Source organism: Pempheris klunzingeri, chromosome 4 (assembly GCF_042242105.1).
Source record: "Pempheris klunzingeri isolate RE-2024b chromosome 4, fPemKlu1.hap1, whole genome shotgun sequence".
NCBI classification, from domain to species: domain Eukaryota; kingdom Metazoa; phylum Chordata; class Actinopteri; order Acropomatiformes; family Pempheridae; genus Pempheris; species Pempheris klunzingeri.
In genome coordinates this window covers 14,505,786-14,530,303 of record NC_092015.1, presented here as the reverse complement: position 1 = coordinate 14,530,303, position 24,518 = coordinate 14,505,786, and the positions used below count along the sequence as shown (strand labels likewise).

At 40.7% G+C, this 24,518-nt stretch overlaps 1 protein-coding gene across 1 annotated transcript; it reads left to right on the top strand.

The window, feature by feature from the left end:
- The first annotated feature begins 10,655 nt into the window (after positions 1-10,655).
- Positions 10,656-24,072, top strand: abhd15a (abhydrolase domain containing 15a). The gene is made up of 4 exons (XM_070829397.1): positions 10,656-10,751; positions 11,048-11,641; positions 19,885-20,237; positions 22,170-24,072. Exons 1-4 carry the CDS (start codon positions 10,656-10,658, stop codon positions 22,828-22,830), a joined length of 1,704 nt encoding a protein of 567 aa, XP_070685498.1. The 3' UTR covers positions 22,831-24,072.
- The last annotated feature ends 446 nt before the right edge of the window (positions 24,073-24,518 follow it).

Below are 24,518 nucleotides of genomic sequence, written 5' to 3'. Positions count from 1 at the left end.
TGAGGGGTTATGTTCTGTTTACTGTACATTCAGCACTGGCACAAAGGACACACATGCACACACAACATATACAAACACACTTGAACAACACACTGCACAGCTATGTAGTTCAATGAGAGTAACCATCTGTGAAAAAGGTCAACAAAGCAGCCTGGGTTTACCACAGTGCCTCAGCTGTAATTGGATGAGATCCAGCATAAACATATGGGATTGGCTTTCATCTTGTTAATTGCATTTGCTGCAGTGACAAAAGCTATGGGATATTTAATAAGCATTGCAGTCACTGTGTTTATTATTGGAAATATCATCATCAGCCAACCGTAACCAAGGTAAAGATAAGCTTTGATCTTAACCTTGACGTTCTCAGTAGGCCTGAAATGGCACATTATTATCCAAGAAATCTGCATTATACCTGACAGGAATACTACAATGATTCACTGTGGCATTAGATGCATATTTAAGTTGACTTTACAGTGTTGGGTTGGCTCCATGGTAACCCTCATTCAGGGTGTCAGATCCAAATGCCCCCTCACCAATCAGCTCCCTGCAGAAATGGCATAGCTATTGCCGAAGTATTGCATGGGCTTGATTAAAGTGACCTGCAGTTGAACTCGTATCATGAAGAAACCAGACTGAATCATATGTACAAGAATGAAACGAGCAAAAGAAGAACTGCAGAGGGGAAGGGGAACAGATGGTAAGTGGACTGTTTGGACACAACTCTGCAGGCCTCGGAAACACGAAGTCGCCTCAAAGAAAATATCTATATACAGTCAGTGACATGACACTATTGCATCAATAAAACATCTATAAACACTGTAAATGTCACCTTGTGCCTTATTCACTGTACCGAATATTTGGGCAGTCGTAATCCCATTAACTGACATGTTATACTGTTTCTTCCTGCGACTGCTGTAATAGTAACAACTAAAAATAATAATAACCAAAAAGAAGAAGAAGGCGTATAAACAATAATAACAATAACGATATCCACATATATAGCTATATATGGTATAGCAGCTATAATCAATTTGTTTACACAGAATTAGAACCTGAATCTGCAGCTCCTCTTAGTTTTGAATCTGCAGCTCCTCTTAGTTTTGTGAAGATTTATAATGAGTTTCAGCTCATTGTTTAGTTGTACAACCTGCAACTTAATTGTTTCGATTCTCACTCTCACCGTTTTCATGGCATCATTTACAGATAATGAATAATGCTCAGCACCAAACGGCAGCAGACAGATAGAGTTAGCGTCTAACTGGTGACCAAACACAGAGCTAAAAGAGTCTGGATTTTGGACGTACATTCATCAAATGGCCACAAACATGACTCAAAATGAATGCTAGTGTTGCTTTTGAGGATATGAGGATGAGGATGAGGATGGTGAGTGAGAATATCCTCATTCACATACTAGGTTTGGCAAAACAAGCACTGAATAGTGTAGAGGCAATGTTACAGTTAAATACAGTCCTAAAACTGCACTATGTTGAGAAGTGCTGTATGATAACATTATTATTGTTATGTATGATTATTATATGGCTCCTGTTGGAAATAATGTTGTAGGTCAGACAATTAAAAGACCAAAATGAATCCAAGGCATATTACATTTTTTATCCAATGAAGATTTGATACATACAAGACAGGCGATTCAAATATCTGTGGACATTAGAAGGCACACTGTAAGTCTAAGCAATCATCTGGCTGGCTGGCTGCCTCACCACCTCATGTCCACCCTGACATGGGACTCTAAATCATCTGCTTGACTGACAGCTCTTTTCAGTTGTTCAAACGTTTTTTTCTGTACTTAGTATTCTGTACTGACGGCACCCGTGGTCACAGTGCAAATATGAAACCTGAGCCAGCCCTTTTTCAAACCCTCCTGCAGAAACACTGCCAAGGGATATCATCTGCAGTTCGATCCATTGGGTGACGGCATCCTGGGAATACTTATCATTGTGATTTGTCATCTTAATTTCTTGTCAAAAATTTTGTTTCTTGTTAATATTGACACAAGGCGTGTTTGCACTTTAGGCTGTCTAATCAATTTAGGATGCTGGCTGAATGTTTTGCCATGTTTTTTTTTTTCCACTGGAAAAATCAGTGACTTCCTCTCAAGTGTCCAGTGGTGTGAAATGATATCGTACATCCTCATCAGCCAACTCCCTCTCTCTGATGGATTTCTCCAAACTCCCCGTTCTGTTGCCAAGTTGGAACTGAACATATTTTGCCTTGTTCTCGTTTTACTAGAACATAGCAGAGCCAAGTAAAGACATTTGATATTTCATGAGATCACACACTTCCCTGCAGCACCTCTCTGCCTCATTTTTCCAGGTGTAATTTGACTCATGATCTCAACCAGCCCTATTTGAAATAACCTGAACCGCTCTAACGTTGGCAGAAAATTATATATTGGTGTCCCTGGTGCTCATGATAAGAAGCTTATTAATAAAATATGTTTTCAGGGCCTTCAAGATGTTAAAAGCTTCTCGTTTCTCACCATTGGGATTAGATTATTAGATCAGTGGATTATTAGATATGTGGATTTAAGGCTTGATAGCACTGGTGTACTTTGGCCCTGCAAACCCTCCCAATCGTTTACTTGAGAGGAAGAGACCATGGAAAAAGCAGGAAAAAAGACTGTTATACTGACAAGATTTGCTAATCTCCACCTAATCTATTTTCCAAGAGGCAACTCATTTGATTTTACAGAGAAGGAGGTCAAGAGGCAAAAAAAAAGCAGTGAGGGCACATCTGCATAATTCGGCATAATTGCCTGTCCTTTTTATTTGTACCGCCTCAGCACACTGTGATGTTTCTTTATCTACATGCATTTCCTTCTTTAACTTTCTTAATTTTGATAATTTACTGTAACCCAGGTTATTTTCTGTGGTTCAATTTACATAAAGGCTACTGGGCATAACCACCAGTTTCATCCCACAGCTATCAGAGAGCACGCGGCTCAAACACTCTTTTTTTACTTTGGACAGAGTTTTCTGTGGTAGGAACCAAATCAAAGGAAACTTAACTAGGAGGGAGGATGAGGAGGATTCAGTTTTATGTGCACTTTTATCTGAGATCTCATTTACTTTTTGTTAGGCTCAAAACTGACAAAACCTGGTATTTCAAAGAGACTTTAAAGGAACCTTCGAAACAAAGAGTATTCATATGAATGTTGGTCATCCATACAATACATTTAATTTTTTTGTATACATTGTATACCTGTGTACATTTATTTGATTCTAACTTTGGTTTCAAAGTATATTTGAAAATGTGAATATAACCCTTTCACCATAAACGTTATGCGGTACTCAACAAAGTATTAAAGATCTTTAAAATCCAGAATTTGGTAAAATGGTGAAAGAGATATCTCAATATAATATATAAACCTGTCTAGGTTAAACAATGACTCTCACTCTCTCTAATAACTGATGAGAGGTTACTCACTGGTGACGTGACTATTACAGACAGATGCTGCATCCTGACCCAGTGGAGGAGCTGCATCAACAGTGATAGGGGTGAGACGGCACACAGCAGACTGTGAGACCAAACTGGATGGATGAGAGAATCTGTCCAACCTGGGACTAGTGCCAATTTAGCACCAGGTCCTGATACCTCTCCTCATCTGACAACCCCCTGCCTGTTGAGGTAGGCCACCACCGTGGTGTTATCTGACCTCACCATGACATGCTTCCTGCTCAGCTGAAGGGTAAAGAGGAGAAGTACCGTCTGCACCTCTGTGAGTTCCAGCAGGTTGATGTGGTAAGGGGAGCTTGATGACATGCCTCTCACACTGACCTGGACAAAAGCCTGACAGGGAGGTGTCTGTCCTAGTGGGGGGACGTGGAGCTCGACTTGCTTGTAAAGATGGTTATTAGATAGAAAACAGAAGTTTACCAGAGAAAAGAGACTGAATAAAATTTCTTAAATAAATATTTTCTATGATCCTTTCTGAATCAGTGGTCATGTGTATTTTTGGCTTACTGCTCTTAAGTTGTGTTGCTAAAGCCTCCTTACTAAAGCTAGTGAATATAATGAATCTGAGAACCAAGTAAATTCACACCCAATTTGACCACTAAACCCATATATTCCCAAGTGAGTAGAGTTCCATTAGAAAGCTACTTCACACACCAGCTTGTAAGAATGTTTGTAGGTTTTATGCCTCAGCTGAAATGTTATTTTGACGTCACAGGAAATTTAAATGGGGCAGGAAGGTCGCTACTTAGGATGTGGTCTTGCTGATATGTGCAAGAGGGTGGTGATGCAACATTGTGGCTGAATGAGCTGCCGGTGACTCTAGAATCTTCTACAGGTAACTGTCTGTTTTTCCTTTGTGACGCTTGTGGAGGACAATGTTTATACTGTAAATTCATATGTGATTTACTGATGTTAGCAACAGTGTGGAAATGGATAAATTTGTTTGTATAGCATTCCTCACAGACTACAGAGGAGCAAATATTCACCCAGAGACGAAGTGGACACATCTGTTTGATCGTGGATATGAGTCAGTCAACAGCAGACCTACGTCATAGTCAGGGTTCAAGGGAAGGACATGCACGGCAACACCACAAAAGTAGATGTTGATGTTTGAAAAAGGTTAAACCCAACCTAAACATGAGTTCTGCATATGGTTGCATTTACAGGGGTTGGGTGAGAAATGACCTGCTGTAACATTTCTCTTTTTATAATTGTTTAAGTGGGACTAAGTTTACCTCTAAAACAATCAAGCTTAAGTCATGAGAATGGAAAACCATGTCTGATCCAAGATCCACTTCCACTGAATCACATTTATCTGTTTGGGGCTGCGGCATAGTCACTGTTTGATTTCATGTAAGAGGTTACAGCTGTGCCATGGTGACAGGGCAAGGGTGTCCAGAGAGGAGGAGATGGAGGAAGGGAGGAAGGAAGGGAGGGAAGGAGAGAAGGACACAGTGAGACCAGCAGAGCTGCAGAGCACTCTCTATTCTCACTGAGACATTATGGGGTCAGACTTCAAAAGCTCAAAATTAAATCAACTGGCAATTCTCCCAAATGACCACAGATGGTTTGCATCCCCACCAAAGAGGCAATAAGAATAAGATTTAAAATGTGGAGGAGTGATATTTGGTTTGGCCCACAAATTAGATTTTAACACATAAACCACAGTAATGAGGCTCTCTGTCTTGTTCTTCCTCTCAATGTCATCTTGTCTTTACTGCTCTTTTCTACTTATTCCTGATCACATTTAGTAAAAACGAGTAAAGCATTTTGTTAGTGTGCCACTGTTAATTGTTAGAATTGTTAAAATGTTGTTTGCCAGTGTTATTCAGTTGAGCCCAGTGAGTTAGAGGCTACCATGTTCTGAAAGACAAATCTCATGACACTTAGAGACTTAAAGGAATAGTTAGACAATTTAGAATATAAACTTATTTACTTCCTTGTCCAGTGTTGGTTGAGAAGATCGATAGCAGTCTCATGTACTGTAAATATGTATCTGAAGCTAAATATGTTGCAGCAGCTGGTTAGCAGCCTAGCATAAAGACTAGAAACTACATACTACAGTTACATTAAGTCAGTTTATAGCATGTCTGTTAGTTAGTTAGTCAACCTTAAAACTGTAAACTATGCCTAGTTTAACTACAGGAGTGCAGGAGTGTAGGGCACATATAGACAAATGAGTTTTGGTACAATGGAAGAATTAAGTTCCTGACAAGTAAAAGCAAGTTGAAAGTGTCTGAATCGAATCACCTGCAATATTGTCTGAATCAATCAATCAATCAATCTTTATTTATATAGCACCAATTCATAACAGCGTTATCTCAAGACGCTTTACATAAAGAGCAGGTCTAGACCAAACTCTTTAATTAGAGAGAGACCCAACGATTCATGAATTCAAAATTAAGGATTCAAGAATCCCCACATGAGCAAGCATCAGATGTTATATTGAGATATCCAGTTAGAGGCAGACATTTGGCTGACATGAGACATAATGATGGAGAGGAAGAGGAAGATAGAGAATAGAGGAGCTCAGTGCACCATAGGAGTTCCCCAGCAGTCTAAGCCTATAGCAGCATAACTAGGGGCTGGTCTAAGGCCTGAGCCAGCCCTTAACTATGTGCGTTCTGGACCAGCTGGAGAGTCTTTAACGACTTATTGGGGCAGCCTGATAATAATGAGTTACAATAGTCCAACCTAGAAGTGACAAATGCATGGACCAATTTTTCTGCATCATCAGTGGATATGATGGGCCTGATTTTAGCAATATTACGTAGATGGAAAAAGGCAGTTCTAGAAATCTGTTTAATGTGGGAGTTAAAGGACAAATCCTGATCAAATATGTATCATCTGCATAACAGTGGAAATGAATGGAGTGCTTCCTGATAATATTACCCAGAGGAAGCATATATAAGATAAAGAGTATTGGTCCAAGCACTGAACCTTGTGGAACTCCATGTCTAACCTTAGTGTGGACAGAGGATTCATTGTTAACGTGTACAAACTGAAATCGATCTAATAAATAGGACTTAAACCAGCTTAATGCAGTTCCTTTCATACCAATGAACTGTTCCAGTCTCTGTAACAGGATGTGATGGTCAATGGTGTCGAAAGCAGCACTCAGGTCTAACAAGACCAGGACAGAGAGGAGTCCTCTGTCTGATGGAGAGGTCATTTGTAACCTTCACCAGTGCTGTCTCTGTGCTGTGGTTCGCTCTAAAACCTGACTGAAAATCCTCAAATAGACTATTAGAGTTTAAAAAATTACACAGCTGATTAGCTACAACTTTCTCCAGGATCTTGGAGAGAAAGGCAAGATTGGATATAGGTCTATAGCTAGCTAACACACCTGAATCAAGAGTAGGCTTTTTCAGGAGAGGTTTAATTACTGCAACTTTAAAGAACTGTGGTACATGGCCTGTTAGTAGAGACTGATTTATCATATCCAGTAAGGACGTGTTAATTAGGGGCAGGACCTCCTTAAGTAGTCCAGTAGGAATGGGGTCTAAGAGACATGTTGACGGTCTAGATGAGGAGATTATTGAGGCCAATTCAGCAAGATCAATTGGAGAAAAACAGTCCAAGTACACTTCAGGTCTAACAGCTGTTGATTCATAACTGCACAAATGTAGGATTTAGGTTTAATGGAAATAATTCAGAACTTTCTTTTTCTAACAGCAGACTTATCTGGGTATTTTATGTGAGCTGAAGAGATGCTGGTTAACTTTGTTACCTTTAGACAGAGCCAGGCAAGCTGTTTCCATGTTTTCATTCTTTATGTTGAGCTTTGCTAGCTCGCTACTGGCTGTGGCTGGATATTCATCATACAGACATTAGTGGTATCTATCTTTTTAACTGAATCTTGGAAAGAAAGTGAATATGTGTGTTTCTAAAATGGCGATTTGTTTTTTGGTTTATCCTGTCATTTTCATCATGGATAATAATGCACTTTTAATTTTACCTATTGCAGTAAAACATTTGTAATATTATATTTGCTTCTTTATATTGATTGTATTTAGTCTGCCACAGTCAATCTGTCTAAATTTCAGTAGAATCTCAGACAGGAGACTTAATTCATTAAATATCTAGTAAGAGAAAGTGCAACCTCTAGGCTATGTCTTTATTTCTGCCCAGTACTTTTCCTTTTCTGTCAGCACTTCTGGGGAGAGACTCCAGATTCTGCATGTCAAAGCACAATGTTTGATTGCGGATTAGGTGTGTCTTTGAGTCTGTGCATTTGTCATCTGGAGTCCATGACTGAGAGTTTTACTGGATTAGACTCTCCCCATATCTTGCACCATTTTGCATTCATTTATGTATCGGCTTGAATAAAATGAACACAAAGAAGTCTAGCCTACACCTGGGAGATTCTGTGTGTAATATCTATAGATTTTTAGTTTAGATTTGTTGTCTTAAATATGGATTAACTTCCCTAAAAGTATTTGATTGAGTAGCCTCCACCATATATTTCTGCTACCAACCAATCCTTTGTGTGTATTTTTCAGTTGTCAATAAACCTAAAGATAACGGTCAGGGTCTTCGGCCACAGGTCATCCATGGTTGTTTGTTGCTGGGTCGCCCTGAGATATAACGTCCAACAAACCTACACTACCCCCACAGTCCAAACCCTTTCTTCTTATTTTTAGTAGAACATAAAATGTTATCTCTAGGACTGAGCGATCTCCCATAAGATTATTATAGACAGTCTTTACATCACAGAAGTGGCTTTAATCAAAGCAAGATCATTCATAATGTGTTCCCAGTCATTCCTTGTTCCATCTTTGATTGATTTCCAAAATTAGAACCATTAGTCCGTTTAGCCTCGAAATGCAAGATGAACAGGTTGTGCTCCCCTTGTTGACTTTAATCCCTTTATCTTTAGCTTTGGCTAAAATTTGATCATGTCAAAGCCAATATGGCAATCATTAAAAAAGAACATCCAGATCCACCTGGAGCTCCGACCAACTGTAGCCTCTGAAAACATATATCATACAAGAATAACAGGAATTTAACCTCTTGAACCGGAGACTGTTTTTCCTCATCTTTCACTGCCTTTGGTTTACGATCATTTCACTTTGTGTCTCTGCCAGAAAGGTATTCATTTTTCTTTTTCAGGACATTTGAACAAAACAAAAAAACATCTTCTGGAAAATAAAAAAAAATATTTTGATGCAAATTTTCAATACTTGAAGGGCATTGAATCAAATGTTACACAACATTTCTAGGTATCAAAGGGGTACTTTGCCTATTTTCTACCAGCTTTGTATCAGTACAGTCTGGGCGGCATATGCAAATGATCAGTGTTGCATTTTTCCTCCATGTTTCCTGCACCCAGAGCCACCCCTCATTTGCTCAAGGGCTGATGTTCGAACCACAGATTGTACTTCTGCATTTTCTTTATGCCTGACTGAAAGAAAAGGATTTTAACAGTTTGATGCTTGAATCAGACATTCAGGGATAATAATGCAGAATACAGTGCTGAGGACTTACAACATATGGAGGAGGAAAGAGACGCCACAGCTGCAAGTCAAGCGCTTCTGTAGGGCTGCAGCGACTGAGATGAGTATCGCACACAAAAGGGAAGTGCCTCACGATGAGTGTTTGTGTCTCATTTCGCTCTCTTCGCTCGTTGGCTTGGTATCTCCCAATCTGCCATTTGTTTTCGTTTTCCATTGGCTAATCCAGAGGAATGGAGTGGCATTGAAAATTGGAGCAAATACACAACCATCTACTGTCTTGTTATTTTCCATGTTGGTTTGTTTTCTCTCACTTGTCCACACCACCATTAATTTATGATCAGCAGGCTGCAGCGCCTTGTTATGCAGCCATTGGTTAAATGAGTGTCCAAATAATGTTCCTCAAAAACAGATGGCAAAGGCACAGCTTTCCATGAATTCTATCAACCTTACATAAGAAGTACTAAAGTGTGTTTGTGACTAAATTAATATGTGAATTGATTATTCTGTGGATCTTTGAATAACATACAATAACAACTATGGTTCAGCTTGTGAAGCTTACAATAATGTGATTAAAAAGGAAGGGAAAGTGTTATTTTAGCCTGTTGCTCAAATACCTTTTCCTTAACACAGAAGAAAAGAAGGCTCCTTTGTTGATGATAGTCTCCATTTTTATGAATATTCAATGCAAAGGCCCATTTTTTATCTGTTTGGGTTTCAAAGACAGTATAAAGAAGAGGGGGTCAGGACAATAGCAGAGAGGAGGTTATCACATTACATAAGTGTAACAAGCCTGAATCACACTGGATGTCTGCAGCGCTCACTGTACATCACAATCTGCATGTCCAAAGAACATTGGCCTACTTTCACCATTTCTTTCAACTCACAGTTAGAAAACTGAGACACTGAATCTAAAGTTGTTTCAAACAGAAACATACTTAACAAGTTACATTACTGTGTGTGAATGTGTGTGTGTTGGTCATTCCTTGTCCCTATAGGCTGTGGCATGTAAGTGAGTACATAAAAGCGAGTCTTCTCCTCCTAAAAGGATTTTTAATTTGGACCGCTCATTAAACTCTTTGAAATCTGAGATTACAGAGTTGAATTTGTTGATGTAAATGCTCCTTAGTTCATTGACTGCTTCACATTGTGGGAGGAAGTGTATCTGTGTGTGTGTTCTTGAACTGCATAGTGAGGACTGGAACATGGATTTTACCAGCAGAGTGAAGATATTTTTGGGAAATGAGGACATTTTGGCCCAACCTCATAACTTCAAAGGGCCGTGTGAGGGTTAAGACTTGGTTTTAAGGTTAGGGGTTACAACTATGATTTAGGCTAACTTTAGGTTAAGGGTTTGGTTTATACATTTAGTTGTGATGGTTAAGGCTGCGGTAAGGGGCTGGAGAATGCATTTTGTCAATGAATGTCCTCACAAAGATAGAAGTACGTGTGTGCGTGTTTGTGTGCATTCACACGGTCACGGTGTGCACATGTTGCCAAATTAATTCTCAAGGAATTCACTCACAACAATCACAGTGCGCATTAGACTGTCTCTGGCGCGCAAGAGCAAGCAATAGGGGGAGTTTGACCTGACACGGATGCAGAGATACAGTCTCAAGATGTTCCTCCCAGCACATGGGTGCACTGAAAGCAATTAAAGCGGAAGGCCAAGAGCAGCAGTGATCCTCGTGTGCACGGACTACCTGCTCACTCTGAGGGGGGTTGGACATGACGGGAGGCGTTTCGAGCATTAGAGGGAGCGTCGCTCACAGTCGTCTCTTGCGCTCGGAGCTGAAGCACCAGTCGAGCGCAGTCCTGGACAGGGTCGGTCATAGCACCATTTGGCGTTGAATGCATGAAACATGGACGGGACCTCCTCGTTTATTAAAAAGTGGCAATAGACACTGACACATGGAGGTCTGGGATGAGCTGGAGGGTAGACACGCGGTGTAACACACAGCACGCCCACAAAACAACGAGGAGCTGGTGCGCCTTGGCACCGGAGCGAAGCACCAAACTTCACTGACGAACTGAGCGTCGAAGATCGGCACACTGTAAGACTGAGCATGGTTGGACTATTTTCTATAATATGAATGTATAATCATTAACTTGACATCCAGAATAGGGTGCGGGAAGCCTCCGTGCTGGGCTCACTTCTGTTCTCCCCAACCATGCCAACGCTGGAATGGCTCGTGGCTCTGTGCGTTGTGATCCTGGTGGTCTTAATTTGGCCAGGCTCCAAATATTTTGGCACCGAGAGCCAGGCGGACGCTTTGCTTCAAGGACCTGGCATTTCACAACAGGCGACGAGGCGCAAGAGCGGGAGGTGCGGCTCAGAGCGAGAGGGGAGCGACGACCGTGCGGCTGCGGGGACCGACGAGGCAACACGCACCGTGGCACTAATCTGCAAACCGTCCGCGCTGGCAAACTATCTCCTGAAGCACTGCAGGACTTTCAATAATTACTCGCCGTGTGTCGGGTGGACGTGGCGGGCAAGCGCCTTCCTCCAGAGCGTGTACGAGGCGTGCTGGCCGTACGACAACCCGGTTCAGTTTGTGCGGGACAACCTGCAGCTGAGCGACGACGGGCTGGTGGCCTTGGACTGGGCAGTGCCATCCTACCAGAAACGACGCAGGACGTCCAGTCACTCCACCAGCCCAGTTCTGCTTATCATCCCAAACTCTTTTGGGAAGATCACTAGAAATGTTTTAAAGGTAACCTGTGCTCTTTGGCTTCCCTCACTGACTTCATAGTGTAAAATGAACCCATTATAGAGATGATAGTACTTTGATAACTATAGGTAAATTCTGTTCATGAGTAAACTGAACAGCAAGTCATTAAAAAGATAGAGACAAGGAGATTTTTATCATAAAAAAAGTCATAGAATAAGTCAAACTTTTCATACAGCTGACTAGTGAACAGAGTGTAGCTCATCCTTAACATCACCAAAGAGATAAATGTTAAATATTCCGTATTGATGTTAGAAATATCAGTTTCCATAGTGTCTGCATGTCTGAGCGCATTAGCTACATTTAAGTGCATTGGGTCCTATTCATAGCACACACACTAACAGTAGCATTTCCACACTTAGAAAATGTAGAGGAGAGCATTTTCATAGCTGAAACACAGAGTAATACTAAATAGATAGATGCTCATCTACTAGGGGAAATTCAGGAAATAACTATAACAGAGATGAAAAGAAAATAGATAAATAAAGAAAGAAATAGATAAATAACAGAGTAAGTCAAATTCAGAGGGCAAAAAATTGAGACATGTTCTACAGATTTAATGCGTGCACAGACAAATGCTATTCGAACAAAGTAAAGAGAAGTCAGACGTTCAATAATTAAAAGGGGATGAGGGAAGATGACAGTGTGCATCAACAATGGTCATTTGGGCAAAGGCAATCAGTGGAGCTTAAGCCATGGCAGGCTCAGTTTGAAGGGGAAAAAAGAGCTAAAAGGAGCAGATGCAGAGGCAGCACCAGTCTTTCAACCGCTCTTTCAATGCACTGACTGAGGTAATTCACCGGGGGATTACAAAGCATCGCTTGACTTGAGTGGACTGGGGAAGAGCAGCGCTGCTGCACATGAATGCCTGTTGGCTCTCGCGCTACTCTGGGCACCTGGCATCGTACTAGCTCATTTCACACTATTAGGTCTGTGTGCAAATCCATCAGAGGCTCCCTGTCAGCCCAGTGTCAGAAATAACAACTCTGCAAGAACCTAATACCAACTAACGAAACCGAATGTGCTCGGTGGTAATCTAGAGCGAGTAACTTACTGTGTTGATCTGAAAGAAAAGGAAAGGATAGAGGACAGAAGAGAGGAGAAGAAGTGGGAAGAAAGAATAGTGAGACAAAAATGGAAGGAAAATAGAGAGATTGTTAAAACATTATAGATATTCGGTGGCTCCAACATGATGAGAAAAAAGCTAAATGACAGGGAGATGAAAAGTAATTGTCACATTTAGACAAATCTGTGCCTTTTGGGGGGGGGGGGCATCATCAGAGTAGAAATTATTTGCGATGCTGTCACCCAGATACGCTTGGGAGGGCTGGAAGTTGAGGCACCACCAGGGATGTACACCAATTAAGATTGCTTCTGTCACTGGTGACATTCACAGTGTGTAACCCAGTGTGTGTGTGTGCATGTGTGTGTTTGTGTGTGTGTGTGTGTGTGTGTGTGTGTGTGTGTGTGTGAGAGAGAGAGCCTGTCTGAGAGACAAGGAAGATAAAAAGAGCTCATGTCTGTGTGAGAACACACACATGAGAGTCTATATCTGTGACACAGAGGAGAAACAGCGAGGGGAATGTAGGCTCTTTGTGAAGAGTGTGGGCTTGTGGTCCCCGTCCCCCTTCTCTTTTACACAGCACATTTCAGGAACTCGTGAATTTATGAATGAGAGATCTCCTCTTAAATCATTCACATTTTTACCCTCAGTTTGTCTTGTGTGCTCCATTGTTTCATGTAGTCTGGCATGATTCACATCCACCTAAGCGATGTTATAGATGGATGTTGATGACAATAGTTGTATGCAGTCTTTTCAATGACTTCGTGTTTGGATCAGTTAGCTGGTTAGTTAGTTACATCAGTATATATATAAATATGTATTTCTTAAGGCTGTAGCTTGACATTTAGGGAACTATACATACTCTCCTGCTTGCTCAGAGTTAACTTGTAAATATGAAGTGCCACCAGTAGCGCGCTAGTTTAGTTTAGGGTCAAAAAGACTGGAAATAAGGAGAAACAGCTGGCATGCCTCTGTATGAAAGTAACAAAATCCAGCTATTAGCACCTCTAAAGTTCACTAATAAGACATTATACCTTGTTTGATTGATCCATACATAAGCTAAAATGTAGAAATTGCACATTGTGGTTGTACATGGGGAGTTATGTGCCGAACTGCAGAGTGCTGTCGGAATGATTCCTAAAACCTAGAAATGAATTAGCATTTTTGCACTTCTAGTTCAGTGGTTAGATGCCTGCAATAAGGTCCGGGGTTAACACAAGTTTAAGAGATTATCCTGTTCTGTTCTACGACATAAAATACATCTGTAAAGATTTGGAAGCTTTTACGTAGCTTATAAAAGGAAGTTGCTAACAAGTGGCTAAATTAGACTACGGAGGTTGTCGGGCACATTAAAAGTAATCATGCTGAACGCAGAAACTCATCTAATCACTAGTCAGCCTTCAGGGGCTCTTGTTGTGTTTACACTTGCGCCCTTGCAAACTAGTAAAATGCAACCTTCCCAACTGATAGATTTAAATATTTATTATATTTTCTGATTGTAGTTCTTTTCAGATTGTAATGTTGCTTAGTAGTGATGTTGAAGTCTTGTGACCGCGTTGTAGTTTTTTTGAGCCTAACGTTAGCTTTTTAGATCAGACAATTGCATTCACACTTCAAAAATTATAAAACTGCTGTTCATTTGTGAAGATTATCTTGCTGAACAAAACGTGTTATTATCAATTCTTTTGATAATTTGCTGCAATAATAACAATAATAAGTCCAATGGCAAAATCACATTGGGTTTTTGTCGAGGGAACCAGGGAGATGCTAACTTATGTGTTGGCCCACAAAAACACTTAGTCCCTGCAGCACTCCACTTATTTTGCCCTGCACAGTGACTCCAGGGAGTTTTGTCATCACTGTCGATAACTCACTCTGCCTGAGAAAGAATTACTCTAGCATATAACTAAAAATCAACGTGTCTGCTCTTGTACTAAGCTAAGCTAACCAGCTGCTGCAGTAGGTTCAGCGCTATCAATCTTGTCATAACTTTCAGCAAGAAAGGGAATTAGCATATTTCCCAAATGCCAAACTATTCCATTAAACCAGCATTGCAGTTATCCAGACTCTCAAATCCGAGCAAGTCTACAAAGACAGCGACCCCTTCCATGAGCTGATTATTTCTCCTGACCTCAACCATCAATAAAAACTAATCTTTTAACCCATTTTTGTCAACAACCTCGAAAAGAGATCACGCAAAGAGGACAAATTCATATAATGAAGGTGTGTAAAGACATGGAGGCCTGTGATCTCTGTTTAGAGCAATGTGTTGAAAGGCCATAAATGTTCCTGGAGGCAGACATCCAGCTGTTGCAGCCGCCTCGCCTCATATGATTTACACGCATCACACTTTCCTGACAGAGCAGATAGATTTGTGAGCAGTTTGACCATAATTGAGTGACCTAGTTACAGTACTTTCACAAGTGTTTTATTCATTGTGCTTTTGGCAACCATTCTCACATCAAGTATTTTTCATTACTTATAGATATGAGGTATGATATAATCTGGCCATTATGTGTAATTTTCCCTTCAACACTTAAATAATTGTATTTCTGACCATTCCTTTCACTTTCGGATTGCTGAGAGAGCAGCTTTGGGATTTTCCAAATTCGTTGTGGGATGGGATAATAGCTTAGCACTCGTGCAGTTAAAAGTGAGAAAGTTTTACCATTAACAGCCATGATTAGATCGGTGAGGAAGATAATAGTAGCAGTAATACTCAATCAGTCCTAGTCTCGGAAATTTCTCGATCACAGAAAAGTTACGAGCAGTAAAAAGCACATAACCCAGTACAAATATAGGACATTAAACCACGTCATAGATTTTAAAGGGAACCAATAACAATGACTGTGCAAAAAAGAAAACAGTGGTGTTTTCTGTCCCCTCGTCTCTTTGCAAATTTTACAGTTTGGTGTCAACACACCATGTCCGACCTGTTCACATAGACTGCAGTCTGTAGACTTGTTTTTTTTGTTGGCTCCTGGTTTTGAAATGGAATAATGAGTGTAAAGATCTGTTTTTCAGCACTAGATTGAAGGTGCTTACGTAGATATTTGGTGAACAGTATTATACACTGAATTCTAGCCCATAATTGTCAAAAATTGGTGTGTGGAGTAGACAGAGGCAGAAGCAAAATGAAAATGTGTCACATATTTTAGCCCTACGTAGAATATAGAATCTGGTCATCGGGATGTGGCAGGACTGTTTACTGTTATGTCTTTACCTTATAATTTGGACAGAAAACTCCAGTGTTGTATTTCAGTTTTACAAAAAGAACAATGCAACAGACTCTCAATGAAAATATCCATTTTTATGGAGGCTTGAGGAACAGGAGGTAGTTTTAAAGATGGTTGGGATTTTTCAGTCAGTTCTTGATACTTTTACTGTGGCGTTATCTTCAATAATTAATAACTACTCTCCCCCTGTGAATGCATGTCTGGGATGCTTATCACTTTGAAACTGAGCCAGAGGAAGAAACTGTCTCATGACTGCAAAGTATATTTTATCCATCATTATGTCTGCCATTGTGTAGTTGAGAGCACACTATATTTAGGGTATCATGATTTTTTTAACTTGCCACTTTTCTCCAGCAGTGCTGCCATGTTTGATGGAAGGAGAGAAAAGCTGTTTTTCTATGGCTGCTGTTTGTCTGCTGTAATGCAAGAAAATCAAAGAAGGAACAGCCTCTTCTTTGCTTGCTATATTTAGGGTTCATACAGCAAGTTGGGCAGAGAAAAACTGCCTATGAACTACAAAGATGGCAATCATGGCATTTCTTATGTAACAAGTACGGTAACTTTTCATCAAGAATTTAACTTTTTGGTTTAAAATGCATCTGATGCTGGAAGAGCCAATACAGTAGCATATACTAGTATCATGTTGGAGGATGCAAATGAGCATCAACAAAATTGTCACACAAAAAAACCCCAAAAAAGGACTTCTTAACTTGCTGCCCTGCTGCGTATATCTAACTTAGAGGAGCAAATGCATTCTTTGGACATGTGTCACAGTCCTGTTGCACAGTATTTGGGCAAACTATTGACCTGAATAGAGGACAGAGCATTGTAGTGAGATGCTTTGTTGCCTCTAAAAGGCTTTTAATCGAATAACATCCTTAATTAACTTGATTTGTGGCCACATGTCACGATGAAGCTGCTGGAGTTTGTTAAACATGAGGTTTGGTCTCACAGAAGCAGCTCACATTATTCAAGATGTTTTGAAGCCAGTGTTGTTGAACTTCATGAGCCCTTCTGTATTTATGTCTTTGTTTCAGCACAGAGGCTCAGGAAAATAAATGCCTCTTGGTCTGTGTGTGAGAGCTGGCATGTTGTCCAGTGTCTGGAGTCCCTGCTGAAGGAATTTGTCACAGACCCGACAGTTTATCAGCTCTGGCACAAAACTGTTTGAGTAGCTGCTGTTCATTTCTCTTTTTTTTTGTTTTCTGCGATGCAAAGGTCAAGTTCCGATATTTAATCGGAATAAATATAAAAACTAATAAGTAGACACATTAAGGAAGCATTAAGGACAAGTGCGGTGGCATCAGTTTAATAATTTATCCAACCTGTTCTTCCTTGGTCATGAGTCATTGTTCCACTTGTAAACAAAAAGTAGGTCTTTAGGTTTTAGAGACAAATCATATAGCAGATAGGGCTTTGCAATATGTCTTAATCTACTGAACTTGGGTCTAGTGATCTTTACCTGACGAAATAACGCTTTTAACAAAAACATTTTATTTGCCATCCTCACAGTGTGTTTAGTATCTAACACAGCAGTTGTTACTCATCACTCATTGTGCCCTTTGCTCTGGGTGCATCGCTACAATGGCTGACGTTACTTTACACAGTGTCGCTGTACTAATCCCTGAGCAGGAAGGCATAAGCAGGACAAAATCATGTCACACTCAGCTCACCTAATTTACTCTCAGCCACAACATTCATCACTCCTCAGCCCCTGCTCTCGTATGCAGTTTGAACTCGGAAAAATCCAATTGTGTATCTCAATATCTTTGGGAGTTGAACTGAACTCAAGTGATTCATATTCATTTGAAATTTCTGTCTTCTCCTCTCCTGCGGTCCTCTTGAGTTACAACGATTCCAAGCGTTATCTATGGAGTGAGTTAGGGAGGAGGCCAATGAATGAGTGAATGAATGTTTCCGGTGCATTAGCTCTGCTGAGATCTTTCTACTGCCAAGTCATGTAGCTGAGTAAATCCTCTTTTCATATAGACAACCAGAGAGCGGCAAAAATGCTCCTGCTGCCTCTCTCAGCTGGTAAATATTTAATGCAGTGTTTCTGCAGGTCTCCCTGCATAAAATAGGATTTCTGCAGATTTAAAGCAGAATGTGACTCATTTCAAATATACATTAGATTTGCACGAGCCACCATAGCCCCACCGTTGTTTCTATCCACAAACGTTTGCATGAGAAACTAAACTCCATCTCTCCTATGCTCAGATGAAGCAGAGTGACACAGTATATACTGGCATGTATGATTTATTCTACTGGTTATATTCAGAGCCTTTACTGGAGCAATCTGTAATTTTCATTCTATCTCTGCATGGAGAGCTTTTCGGAGTAATTTATGTGTTATGTCATTTTGTTTGGTGTACTATGGTCTGATATTTTTGTTTTTCTGCTGAACACATACGAGGATTTAGTGAATGAAGTGATGTTTACAATGAGCTACCCTGCAGCCAAGGCTACACAATAAAGTTAAATATGTATTATATATGTTTATAAGTTATATCTTTATTCTGTTTTCCAACAACAGGGCCACTAATTTTAGAGAACCAGAACTCTGAGAGTCTTGAAAGCAAAAGAAATTGATGAAAGATGAAAAGGCTTTTTGACAAAAAAAGTCGTCTCTAAAAACATTTTAGAGATCTGAAAAACACATATTCAATGATACCTCCTTTATGAAATTGGCTTGTTGATGTAATTTGTTTTTCCCATCAGTTTTACATGAGATCAAGCCCCTTTTGCTCTTGTGTGCCAGCTCAAGGAGAGCTGAATATCACAGGCTGAGGCTCTCTGAGCGGACCAGCTGGCTGTGGCCTTCATGGACATCATCTTAAGTTAATTAGATTGTACATAATATTGGCCCTCACCAAAACCTCCACAGTGTCTGAGACCATTTTCAAATGTCTGCACATTCTCCACTTAAAGGCAAAGTGGCTGTAGCTAAAGACAAACTTCTCATATATCATTTTACGTGGTTATTACCTGGTACATACTGTTAGATCAGCAGTTACACATGGTGCAGTTTTTTTTCCATGAGTGAAATCTTTACTGTTTTTTCACATTCTTACTCTTTTACAATGGAAAATTGATTTCTAAGTATGAGCAAGCAGACATTTTAAGTTGACAAGTAGATGCTAACAGTCAGCAAGAGAAGGCTCCATGTTTTTCCACTGACTTATTTAGGCTAAACTGTCTCAGGATGGTCTTATTTGCGGAGAATCATCAGTAAAAAAAACTGTAATACCACAGTAAGTAACCTAATATTGTATATCTGTCCCATCAGAGTTGGTTCACCAACAGTCTAAAATCAGAAATAGGTGAAACTATAAGGGAATGACTAGTGGTATGACAACTTTTTTCTTTACCAAAGCAGTGCTGACAGTTGAGCCTATTCTGTAGTATTATGTTGTACACTAAGCATGGTTAAGCAGCACAGTAAAAGGGAGCAACACGTAATCCTGTAGTTTTACTGTGTTCTCACTTCCCTCAGCAGCTGGTTATTTCTTTTTCCATATAATAAAAAGTAACACCGTGCATTTTCAGGTGTTACAACGGCAAAGACATTTAGTGGAGCAAAATGGAAAGTGATTTCTAAAAGGAGCCATTGTTTATTCCTGTGGTATTACAAGCAGCAGACCAGGCCAAACTGTGGCCTGTTCTGAGAGACAAAACATATAATTCGTTTACGGAGGCAGAGCATATGTAAAATATGTCGCATGGCAACCGTCAAACATTTCAGGTCCTTTCTCTGTAATATTACCTAAATGGATTCCCATCTTTCCCATCTTGTCTTATGAGTGAAAAGTCCATATTGAATTCAAAAGAGCTAACGTACTAAATACAGCATTCATAACCAATTCTCCCATAATGGTCCCAATCTCTAACACCTCTTTATGTGATTTCTTTTCTACTCCTTCTATCTACAGCTGTGTGAAACTGCACTGTCCCATGGCTACCTTCCGGCAGTTTTCAACCGCCGCAGCCACAACAGCACCCCGCTCACCACCCTCAAACTGCAGCAGTTTGGTGACCCTGCAGATCTGCGCGAGGCTGTACGCTACATTCGCTACCGACAGCCTGCAGGGAGACTGTACGCAGTGAGCGAGAGCACCGGGTCGGGTCTTCTCCTGTCTTACCTTGGGGAGTGTGGATCATCCAGCTATGTGACAGCGGCCGTCTGCCTGTCACCAGTGTTCCGTTGCCAGAGCTGGTTTGAGAGCGGGCTGTGCTGGCCCCTGCAGTGGGCACTGGTGCTCTACCAGAAGATATGTCTCAGCAGGTATGGAGGGAGGAAGAAGATCTGCACAGGGAGGGATACATGGTATCGGTTAGGTATTTAGGGAAGGGGATGGGCAAAATGTTAGTGATACCAGTGAAGAAAAGAGAAAGATTCAAGCGAACATGACTTTGTAGGCTGATGATGATACTGGGTCATTACAACTACAACTTTAGCCTTCATTTCTTTTTTATGATAATATTGTGCTCACCAAAGTGGTTGCTAAACTCTTCGACCACAACAACATCAGCATGAACCAGAAAGATGTTTAGCTAATCCAGGAGTCTGTAGAAATGAGCTTGATTGTCTGGTTGAGGTTATATAGTGAAAAAAAATAGATGTCCTAAATTAGATAGATGTCCTATCATCTAATTCCTAACACACAAATATCATGAGGTCAAGAAAAGATGTAAAGGAGAATTGATAACTGATATTGATAACACAAAGGCATAAACAGATATAGGCAATGGAAAACAAAGATAAAAAAGACAAGAACAAACAAGGAAGAACGCATTTTACATTTCATAATGCCAGAGTTTTTCTAACACATGCTTTCTTAGCAAAATCTTAATCTTAAACTTGCTATTGATACAGTATTTTTCTCAAATTTCCATGCTCCCTCTGTATATCATTGGGTATACATATGCGGTAGATTACTAGGCTTGTCAGCCATGTTGATCATTTGTTTCTGTGAAGAGCCGGATGGTGCGTTGCTTTAAATGTTGCTGCCACACAGAATTGCTGGACAGCTTTCCTTTCGTAAAGGATGATCCAGTTTATTCTCTGCTAAAAGAAATAAAAAAGGAAGCACTGAGGCACCTTTCCGTAGCATTCAGAGAATTCACACTGCTCTTATCCGTAACCTACGTACTTCTGGGTCAATTCACTTAGTTAGCAACATTCCTAAGAAAAGAAGAGTGCTTGTCCGTAACTCTTGTGTCTCTTGTTCCGTATGCAGGATGTCTGTTGACAAAACAAGCCCAACAACCAATAAAACCAATTAGAAACCAGCCCACTACCAGAACTCAAAATATACCCCTGCCAAAATATACACACTACTTTTAAAGTGCAGCCCGATTAATACCGTTGCCAAAATATAGGTATAAGATAGGTACAAGGTCTGCTCAACCAGTGGCCAAAACATTCAGCCCACAGCAACACTTGACTAAAAGTGGCCCAAAACCTGGCAACCCAGGGTGTATGACTTCCTTTTAGTGACAGTGCTATGATCCCAGATGTCAGCAATTAACTATTAACTAAAGTACTCACCAGTACAATGGCCAGAAACTGTGAAATTAATATTGTATTTAACTGGAAAGAGAGAAAAAGAGATTTCTTGGGTGCAGATATGCAGTAAATACAAATCCTGTCCTTTTAGAATGCAGTGCATTGTGAGACAAACAAGTGCAAGTGAGGATAATGAGTTTAGGAAGCCAGAAGGAAAATAAATGGCTCCTTCTCCTCTTTCAGTTCACTGTTGGGAATATATCACAGTGACAAGAAGATGATGAAAAAAAAAAAACACAGCTTCATGAAGCTTCTGCATGAATTCTTGCATTTGAAAATCAGAGTACACTGAAACACGGATAATTATATATTTCATTCAGCCAGAAGGGAGCCAGAGCTGAAAAGGTGATTGTCAGAAAACAGATGTAAGTGCTCACTAACCATTTACTGGAAAGGCACTAACAATTAAGGAAACAATCATGTTACTGTAGCAACAGATGGCCTGCTCAGTGTCAAGTCATTGATTCCGAGAGACATCGTGACCCAGGTAAAGATTCTCTAATCAATGCCACGAAGGGAATATGAGACACATGCAGCTCTTCAAAATTGATTTACTGGTTTTCTCTTGTTGTCTCCGTTATTTGTGTGTCTCTGTTCTTTGTTGTGCGTGTGTGTGTGTGCGTGTATGCCCTCGGATAATATCCATAGGTACAAGACGGTGCTGGGTGAGACCTTGCAAACAGAGACCCTGTTTTCTAGCTGCTCGTTACGTGGCCTGGAGGAGGCGATGTTCTGTCAGACTGGACACGGGAGCTCTGCACCAGCAGCACCAACGGGGCCCAGCAGTAGCAGCAATGCTTCAGGAACCTGGGATGCTTACTGGGAACGCAACGAACCCTTGAGAGATGTGGACGAAGTGGCTATTCCTGTTCTGAGTGTGTGCGCTCATGATGACCCTGTCCGCGGAGACACCCAATCCACAGTACCATTGGAACTCTTTGAGACAAACCCGCATTTTTTCCTCCTCCTAACTGACCGTGGAGGTCACTGTGGTTTCTCCACCCAGTCTGAGGGGAGAGCCGCTGGTGCACTTGGCGCATTCAGTTCTGCGGCTGCGCCTAACAGTGGGATGGAGAGTCGTGGGACCAACTGGAGCCACAGAGCTCTGCTGGAATTCTTCAGGGCGACCACAGACTTTTTCGCTGCAGAGGAGAGAGCGAAGCAGCTCGCCGCAAGGAGGAGGGGGCTGGGGGGGAGCGCAGGGGGGAGGGCTTTCCGCTACCGCAGCGTCAGTACATGTAAACGAATGCCAGTGTGTTCCCATAATATCCATGCCATTTACAATTGGCAGAGATCCTATACACGATGAGGGAACTTAATGGAGGTTAATGGACTACGCTTATGCCTTCTGATATTGTTTGAGTTTGGGATGTGATGGAGGTTGTCCAGTGCCTGTGTCACACTCAGCTACAAAGTGTTAAGCTAGCCAAAACTTGGAAAGTGCAGCAGCTGTGAAGTACTGAGTTTATAGAGTACTTTTAAGTGTGTGTTGACCTCACACACTCGATGTGAGCCGTAAAACACAAGGATAGAAAAAAGGTCCTGACGGGTCCTGTTATGTTTAACTGCTGAATAGTTGACACTAAACCCTCAAGATGGCTGACTATATATTTTTCTACAGACTTTTTCTTCACTGCCAGCTGTTAAAACCGAAGGATTCAGTCATAGTTTTATTAACACATACATACATCTGCCCCACATTTTACAGTTTGCTACATTGCAGAGATCTAATTGTGCGGAAATCTCGGTTTGCTACCTTTGCAATTGCATTGCTGTGTTTGCAACCACAGCTGTATCATCATTTGGGATATCATATCATATCATTTGGGAACGCTTGACATTTACTGTTGTGTCTTACGTTCATTCGCTTTATTACTGAAAGGATATTTATCAGGGAGCACTGCTGAAAGTCATGTGCCCAGAGTAAAATGGGGAGAGAAAAAAATCCAGTGAAAATGTGAAATTAATTTGAGCTAAATGTCAAATGAGTGTAACAAACTCATCCAGTGTTATTGTACACATGAAGAAGAGTTTACTGTGTATAGTATTAAATCTTCTCTTCTGTATTGGGAAATGTCCTGTGATGCCCAGAAAAGAGGAACTTCTGTGTGATCGCCATCCAGTCAGCTGTTAGAGAGTCTCTGGATTGATGTTGTGTTTTAATGAGCTTGGTGGCAGAAAGCACTTAGTAAGTTTTTCTGTCATCATTTAAATTCTGTGCTGTACAGTCGGATTCCCCCGGCTGCTCAGGATCTGAAGCTGGTGAAGCAGTTTGTTGCTGGTTTCCCCTTGAGATGGAGCGCTCAAGGCTTAATTAGAAACATTTCTCGGGTCCATGAATTTTTGTCATTTGGGTTATTTCTTGTGCATCAAACTAATGAATCATAAACATTGAAATGATACGTCGTAATAAGTATTGTTTTGAAAGGGAAAACTTTAAAGGGCAGCTCAAGAGTTTGATAAGCAGGAAAAAGCATTGGTTCTGATTGTTGTCTTTTGTTTTTCATAAGCATGTTATACACCTGTTAAATGTGTTATAGTATGTGATAAAAAAAAATATAAAAATAAGAAATAAAAATTGAAGATGACAATCTTGGGATATAAACTTTGTATGGGCAATATGTCCTAAAGGTAGCATTCAAAAGGTTATCTCTCCACAACAGATAAGTCATTAATAACACTATGTTGCATAATACATCTTGTTCTCAGTGTTTCATTCATCTTCATTTTTAGAGCACTTCACACTAAAGATGTGATCTGTGGTCTTGTCAAACCCCTGCTGACTCAATGCTCTCAGACACTCCCTATTATAGCACAGTCCCCAAAGCTATTCCATGAGTGTGTGTGTGTGTGTGTGTGTGTGTGTGTGTGTGTGTGTGTGTGTGTGTGTGTGTGTGTGTGTGTGAGAAAGAGAGAGAGAGAGAGAGAGACATCCACTGCAGTGTTTGTCCGCCCACTGAGCCTTATCCACTCAGACAGCTGGAACACAGCAGTGTA

Coding starts and splice junctions, on each gene's coding strand:
- abhd15a (XM_070829397.1), top strand. CDS start 10,656: ATGACGGGAGGCGTTTCGAGCATTAGAGGGAGCGTCGCTCACAGTCGT. Junction 11,642..19,884: donor TCACTAGAAATGTTTTAAAG/GTAACCTGTGCT, acceptor TTCTATCTACAG/CTGTGTGAAACTGCACTGTC. Junction 20,238..22,169: donor CAGAAGATATGTCTCAGCAG/GTATGGAGGGAG, acceptor TAATATCCATAG/GTACAAGACGGTGCTGGGTG.